Genomic DNA, 7902 nt, shown 5'->3' with positions numbered 1-7902 from the left:
TTGTAAGGTTCTCTTTTTATTATGCAGCTGATGACATCTGAAGCAGTATATTGATACATGCAGTGATAGCTACAAGCAGGACAAAAAAGGCAGTTGTCACATCAATACTGGTGACAACTACATGCTGTAAATAATGTAATGCTTTTTTATTCATTGCAACATTTCTTAAATTTTATGGTAAATGCATTGCACAGGTTAACAAGGACACCTTTGTGAAACTGAATAAATGTAAAAAGATCAAAGTTTCGCAAAAGAAATGAAATGATATAAAACATAGCTTGGGAGAGATTCTTGGCATTTCAAAAGCTAAGACAGTTTGTTCTATATATTTTACCAGCTACAAAATTGCAATGGTAGTGTAAAAAACTTGATTATTTGAAGGACACAGAAAAGTTAAGATGCCATGTTATGTTAATCAATATGGCATGATCAGATCTAAACAAAGGCTGCCTCCTAAGTTCCGTGTGACCTTTAAACTCACTGGTATTACACATCAATACACTGTAACTACACAGGAATACATAAACTGACGAGAAATTTCTCCCTTGTATCATAATATGTGAAAAGTAGAGAATTAATTTACACATGTTAGTAGACAAATTTAATATTTTACATCCTTTTTTTGACAAGCTAGGAATCATCTGCCTCCAACTGCAATCTACATTATAAAAGTCAATATGTATCCAGCAACAAAATATTACATCTTCATTGAAAAACATTGCTCAAAATAGTAAAATGCAAAAATAAAAAATACAACCTATCTTTGTTTGTTTGACATTAACTCATATAATATATATAAAAAAGTTCAAAAAAATCAACAATAGTAAAAATTCTTATATTTTCAACTCTTCATAAGCCTGACCTGGGATTCCTTCTGAAAGAGCAAATCAATTCATTGTGAGATATTTCCCAGAGAAAAATCAATATCTGATGAGTTGTAGATTACTTATCATACACCAGAACACTAATATTTCATGGATATTGTTTTCCATTTGATCAAGTTTACAGGGACCATTTCAAATGCAAATTATACAATACACAAAACTTGCAGATCCATGACTGTGATATAATTATCATATGATCATAAAGAATCAAATAGAACTGGCATATAATAAGTAATCTACATCTTATATAGGTACATTTGTAACAGAGAATATACATTTGTGACCAAGAAAATAATAAACAATGAAGTAAAAATGTTATATCACATCAGTTGCTCTTTCATTTTAAACAAGCATAAACTATAAAATTATAAATCCAGCACTTACTTAGGAAATTTATACAATGAAAAATAAATTTCTGTCAGCAAACAGTTAGTATATAAATGTTTCAAGTAGAAATCTCAATTCTAACACCAATATACAGTTTAGAATGTTTTAAAATGTTTTGAAGACTAGTACAGTTTTTCTTTCACTGTCAATATAGCATCAAACTCCTCTTCTAAAACTTCAAATGTACAAAACAGTACCTTGGAAAGGAACAATATGTGGTTAATTGGACTGACAAACATGAACTAGCTATTTTGTTCATGTGCTAAAGAGGAGGCAAAAAAAAAAAATCAAATCTGAAAGAAAAATTTGTCATAAGCTTTGAAAGCTAAGTATATTGTTATCTCTTTAATATATGCAATTATACTATATCCAGTTGTTGAAAATACCTCTACAAGGCCTTTATCTCATTAATAAAATCACGTAAATATGATATTTAGTTATAACTTTTTTTCAGTTCCACATGCATTAATAAACATGGTATGTGGATTTCCATACTACACTGTATAGCGGATCATAAATTGAAGTTAATGTTTGCTGAAAACAATACAATTAACTTCCTTAAAATCCACACCACTGTAACCTTCTATCAGGCAACATTCATCTTTTATTAAATGTAACAATACCAGAACGGTGTTAACTTATCATCAATAATGCCACCCTGCATTTCTACTGGAGTGAGCAAGAAAAAAAAATCTGGTTAATTCACTATTCATAATTGCTAGTATCTAAGCTTAAGGCTTTTTGTGTCAACAAATAGTGTTAGTAGATATGCAAGGACTGTTAGAATAGCACAATATTTACATCACAGAACTAACAACAAGAATCAAGTTGACATGCAGACATACTATTAAATATATATACATTTATATACCCTTTCATTTATCAAATAATTTACAATTCACCATCTTTCTGCAAACATAAAAAATAATGGTGGACTTTGAGTGTCAATTTTCTCCTTCTCTACAGGTTTTTTGCCACTTTTAAGAACTTTACCATTTTCGTTAAGATTACCCTTAGACACAATACAACCTCAAAACTGATGATATCTATAAATATACTATAGCTGACAATGGTAGGCAACTCAGATATACAAAGCACTAACTCGTTTGGAATGCACAGACAACTGCTAGTTCATCATACAATTGTTGAGTAAATTACATATAAAAACACTCTGAGATAACATAAATTTTGTAATTCTGGTTGGACAACTCCATTTTTAGCTTGACAATTCGATGTACATGACAACACTGAGTGACCGGTGATATTTTTTTGGCCTCGAGATCGATTGGTTTGAGAGACGGAGGGTTTTGACGATCAGGATACAGAAGAGATAGGGTTGTGAGGTGAGCCCATCTGAGTTAGGACTTTGTCCAGCCACTGCAGTGGGCCATTTAAATGGATCTCAATCCAGCAGGGAGTGCTGGTCACATCTTGGCGGTGGTACTCTGCCCCCCAGCCCTTGACAAAACTCATCCTAATGGTGCACATTTTGGTGAGTTCATAGACAGCTTCAAAGCCATGGTTGACAGACTGGCTGAGTAAAGCTGCAAACTCTTGGTTGTTGAAGATCTTCAAACTGCAGCCTGGAGGAATCTTGCACACTGTGGTGGGATGAAATCCATGGTGGTAATTGCAGTTACGACTCTGAACAAATATACTAGAGTCACTCAGGCATTCTGCAAACACCTCTCCTCCCACATAATACAAATGCACACCTGTAAAACAAATCAAGTGTCGGTGAAAAAAAAATAATGATGTGCCTATTGAATCTTAAAGACAAAACCATAATTTTTGCTTAGATGTATTTTTTTTCATTCTACATCCCTAAGGAAATGTCATATTCTCTTCTTGGGAAAGAATATACAGTAAATAGATAAGCTGCTTACAATATAATATTCAATAACTTGTAGATCACCAAATTTTCTTTACACTTTATTTTGTGAGATAGTTATTTCGGATTAATAAACAAGACAAAATTTTCATGAATGTTGGTTATTGCTGTATATAATTTTTAATAATAAAAATATAAGTGAGAATGCAAATTTGGCAAACAGTGGTTTGGCGTGATTATGTGAAAATAAAGTTCTCGCAAATAAAAACTGACTTAATTTAAAGTAAATTAAATATTGATTTAAAGTAAATTAATCGATACAAACCTTTACTAATGTGTCTTCTGGTATTCTCTATGGTAGAATTGCGGTTAACATTTGACAGTAATCCCAAGCAGAATCTATCTGCATTGTTGGAGGGATCAGTAAATCCATCTACAACAATGCTTGTTTGTGATGCATGGAAGGCTTCCCCAACTCTGTTGTTCAGCTCATAGTAGACAATGGAACACCAGAACTGGGGTTCCTGATAAGTCACTGGTTGTAGATCTGTGAGTTTTACAGACATACCTAAAAACATGAAAAAAGAAAGTAAAAAATACACCTAAATGATAATATCAGCATTAAATCATAATAACCACTGTTACTGCTTTTGATTCTTGAATAGGGTCATTAAAAAAAATCTGCCCTTTGACCCAGTTGACCAATGTCTGATTTTGTATGTAGTGCAGATTTTGATTTAGATTATGTAAGATTTACTATTACATTGTGCTTGAATAATAAATGATTAAGATTATTTGCTCAAAAAGCTTCCATCTGTTTTTTTTCTGAGCAAGGAAGGTCACATGCAGAATTTGAAAAATGTATGGTCATATGTACCTCCCTAATGCAACATATAAGCAATTTTGCTTATAACCTTGATGTGATTATAACACTTGATAATGAAATTGCAAAGTAAGTGCACCTCAAGTTTCTGGGCAATTTCATTTTCCAGGGGAATATCAGAGCTCCAGATAAAGTGTGTTGTTTATATAAATGTTTATATAAAGTATGATATGAATTGAGGTTAGCTCAGTGTTTGATTTTTTTTTTCAAAACGAAATAATAATATAAAAGCGTTTCAATAACTAGGACCATTCTAAGTTATGGCAACGACGATTTCCAGTTCGGGAGAAAGAATTCAATGATATAGATTTAAATTGATTTCTTTATATAGAAAGACTACGCACTAGGCATAGTTCCTTTTAAGCACACAAAAGCTTGTGTTGTCTATGTAAGATGATATCAACTATAACAAGTGTATAAGTAATAAAGAACAATGAATAATTGGAGAAAAAAGAGTCCTAGCCGGAGAAAAAAGTTTATACTGCAATGTTATCAAAGAGTACACTACGTGTAAAAAAGCAGTGAAGATCATATTAAAACCATATCGAAAAAATGAGCTCTGGTTAAATTCAAGACCAATTAAATAAACTGCTGTTGACATTACGCATAATATGTATTTGAATTTAATGATTAAGAGTTAACTAAGACGGACCTAATTCATTTCTGCAATAGATTTTTTATTTAAATTTTAATATGAGGTAAAGTGACTTTTGGTGAGTTAAAATCAAGAAAAAAATTGTATGGTCATCGATGTAGATTTTTTAATGTGAAGCGTTTCGAAAGTTGGCAATGGAAATTGATAATTACTATAGGAAGTAATGGGAAATTGCCAGTGTAGGGTATAAGAATGATTATTGAAAAACATTCTGCAATAGAATTTTTATTCATATTAAAGGACAATGTTAACAAGACAATTTACCAGCAAATTATGCCAAAAAATAAATGGGTCGTCCGCTTAGATTTTTCAGTGGGGCATGTCAAACTCAGGTGAAGGGCACATTTTCGGGGAAATTTTCAATGAAAACACCTTGACCAAATAAATCATTTATTTATAAAATTAACAAATGAATATAAATCGAAATATTTAAAATATTTTTGAATTGAGAGGAAACATTTGAATATCTTTAACAGAATTAAAAATTTATCTTTTTTATCTTTTGCAGTACATAATTAAGTCAATTTGATTCAAGGCATATGCGCGGTTTTCTGCGCAGTGGTGCAAAATTTCGAATTAGGTCCGTCGTCCTTAATTCTTGTATGTTGAAAAAAATTTTGAATCGGGCCATTTTTAGCCAGTTGGTCGGGAGAGGGCAACCAAACAATTTGTTAAAGATGGCCCCACTTGTATAAAATAATTTTGTTTTACAACAGATATACAACTTTTTTGAGTAAATTCTTCTTATTTGTGAAGAAATGTTTTGTTCAATAATCAATTCAATACAAAAAAGAAGAAGATTTTATAACCAATTCAACATATTGTGATATATATTGTATCATGGCTCAAATATCTTGATACATATCGATACAGGAAAAGTTGTATCGTCCCAGCCCTATTCAAAAGTATTTTGGATGTTTTCCACTATATACTTCAAAGGTAGAAAGTTTGTCAAAGAAAATGAGGAATTTCCTCCAGATGAAAAATACTGAACATAGGTAGTAAGTTTCATTTAAATTAATCCAAATCTAAGTCCTGAAAATTAATTTGGCTCCAGTGGGAACACCAGTAATATAGAAAATCCACTGCATGACATCTTTAGTGTCATCTAAAATAAATCTTTAATATATGGGTAACTTACTAACCTGCTACTCTGTTTCCATGAGAGGATGCTGGCATTGTGTCCATTGGCTGATGGTGGGGTCGTGGATGGTTGTTTCTATTTTGGTTATTCACATTAGCATTATCATCATGTGGTTGATATGCTGGTGGTGGTGTGCCAGCTGAAACAAATATGACAAAAGAAATGACAAACAACCAACAAATATTATCATTATATAGCCTGTAAAATGTGAAGATAAACTTCAGAATTTTTTCCCCATAACTTATTACTGAAGAAATCCACACATTTTTGAAGAAATCCACACAATATCATTTTTCTTGCACACACAAAGAAAATATGTACTTTATGTACTTTATCTGTCATTATTGTCTGTCACATTATTGGATTACACTTTATCACACTTACATACCTGGCAAACCGTATGGGCTGCCTGGTCCTGAGCTAGCAGGAGAATTGGGTCCCTGGGATGGGTGAAAGCCATTAGGGTCAAAGCTAATGTTGTGTGGCATTGCTGGTTCTGGGGCTTGTTGGAATGGGGGCAATGAGGGTGGTGATCCATGACCTGCAGGAAACTCGCTGTAGCGTGGAACAAGGACTGGTGGTAGCACTGAAATACAGAAGTAGTATATTGATCATAAAAGAAAAATTCAAACAGCAAAACATAAACTACATTTACCTTTAAATTCTTTTGTAATCAATCATATTGTACTTTTAACACATTTAACTGACATAATGGATCTCTTCATTTCATTTAAAGTACGCATGAATGTTGTGGCCTTGTTAAATGTACTTTGAATTTTACAATTGTGTGAATTTGTGAACAGCAAAGAATACTTTAAACCAATGAGCTACAAAGTGAAATGTACCTGGACTTTCTACTCTTTTGTAGTGGTAAGGATTAATGCAGACTTCTTTCTGTTTAGCACTAAATGGGTATTCACATATATCTAAAGGTTTTAATTCATGATGACTCTGCAGATCTGGCCATCGCCACACCCTGCAATAAATGACATGTGGTAGTCCTTTTCTGTGGGACACTTGCAGTCTACCATCCAGTGAGCGAGGGATTGTAACACATTTGCTTGGTTGGCCAGGACAACTCAAGGCCTTCTCCAACTCTTCTAATGCACCTTTCTTTTTCTTCAATTTCTTTACCAACGAGTCAACTGCCTTTTCTGCCCATTTTTCCTCTTCATCTCCTTGTTTCCAACCAAGAAGTCTCTTTACAGCAGGACTCGTGAATGAGAAAAGACTGTTTAGACTGGACATGGGGGAACTCATTCCAGTATCAGCCTACAAAAGAGAACAAAAAATAAAAATTATCATAAAATGCTAATGTGAAATGATTAACATAGAACCAAAGTCCTAAAAATGGCCTAATAATTATATATTCTAAGATAAATGTTTTAAAAATGAAAGTTAACCTTTATTATACAGTTATACTATTTTTTTTTTACTCTGAAGTCTCAAATATATAGACTTTTACTGTGGGAACTGGGAGTGTTCAATTCAGTTGTATTATGAACACCTTAGGTTATGAGTAACCTTACTTGGCACTCCTAAACTATTATAACAATATGGTTTTTAATTAGGTCATAACTTGTATAAAATATAGCATTAAAACCAAAGAAAACTAAAATAATGAGGCCATCACATCCTTGTAAAATATGTCAACATACAAAATTAAAAAAAAAAGCTTAAACAGTTAATTTGATTAATTAATTCATTTGCTTGACCAATGAAAATTGTGCATGGTCATGATACATGGGTGCATGTATAACAAAACAAAAACATGGACACAACTTGGATGCTCAGGGGCATTCTTCCCTAAAACAAAAACATCTTGACCTTTACCTCTTGGATCGATATCAAAATCTTCTCAAAGATCCTTGTAAATAATTAACGGATAATTGTTACTTTCCATCAATCTACTATCCGATTAGACGATGAAAATTAACGGTATTGTGATTAGGCGACAGAACGACGAGCAACCGAATTACCAACTTAGAACATAGAATTCCTACGCTTTCCGGAAGAAAGGACACTTCCTATTCAGTTTAATAAATTTGTAATATATTAGATATTTATGAAATAGATGGTATTTTGAAGTATCAACTGCCATTTTTTAAATTTCAATAT

The 7902-nt window shown here is 32.4% G+C and overlaps 1 protein-coding gene across 1 annotated transcript; it reads right to left on the bottom strand.

The window, feature by feature from the left end:
- Positions 1-7776, bottom strand: LOC133197266 (protein mothers against dpp-like). The gene is made up of 6 exons (XM_061333225.1): positions 7618-7776; positions 6630-7056; positions 6173-6370; positions 5786-5923; positions 3428-3670; positions 1-2986 (listed from the first exon to the last, which is right to left on the bottom strand). The coding sequence occupies exons 2-6, from the start codon at positions 7042-7044 to the stop codon at positions 2586-2588; spliced, it is 1395 nt and encodes a 464-aa protein (XP_061189209.1). The 5' UTR covers positions 7045-7056; positions 7618-7776; the 3' UTR covers positions 1-2585.
- Between the last annotated feature and the right edge of the window lie 126 nt (positions 7777-7902).

The sequence above is a fragment of the Saccostrea echinata genome, unplaced genomic scaffold (assembly GCF_033153115.1).
Source record: "Saccostrea echinata isolate AGI-Se365-2 ecotype Australia unplaced genomic scaffold, CSIRO_AGI_Sech_v1 ptg000030l, whole genome shotgun sequence".
In the NCBI taxonomy this organism is placed as follows: domain Eukaryota; kingdom Metazoa; phylum Mollusca; class Bivalvia; order Ostreida; family Ostreidae; genus Saccostrea; species Saccostrea echinata.
The sequence above is the reverse complement of the archived record's forward strand: the minus strand, read 5'-3'. Positions and strand labels throughout refer to the sequence as shown.

Bases quoted from the DNA above. Each gene is read 5' to 3' on its own strand.
- LOC133197266 (XM_061333225.1), bottom strand. From the start codon at position 7,044: ATGAGTTCCCCCATGTCCAGTCTAAACAGTCTTTTCTCATTCACGAGT. The intron at 5,924-6,172 runs GTATGTAAGTGT...TATTTGTTTCAG, and splicing joins CAGCCCATACGGTTTGCCAG to CTGGCACACCACCACCAGCA. The intron at 2,987-3,427 runs GTTTGTATCGAT...TTTGTTTTACAG, and splicing joins CAGAAGACACATTAGTAAAG to GTGTGCATTTGTATTATGTG.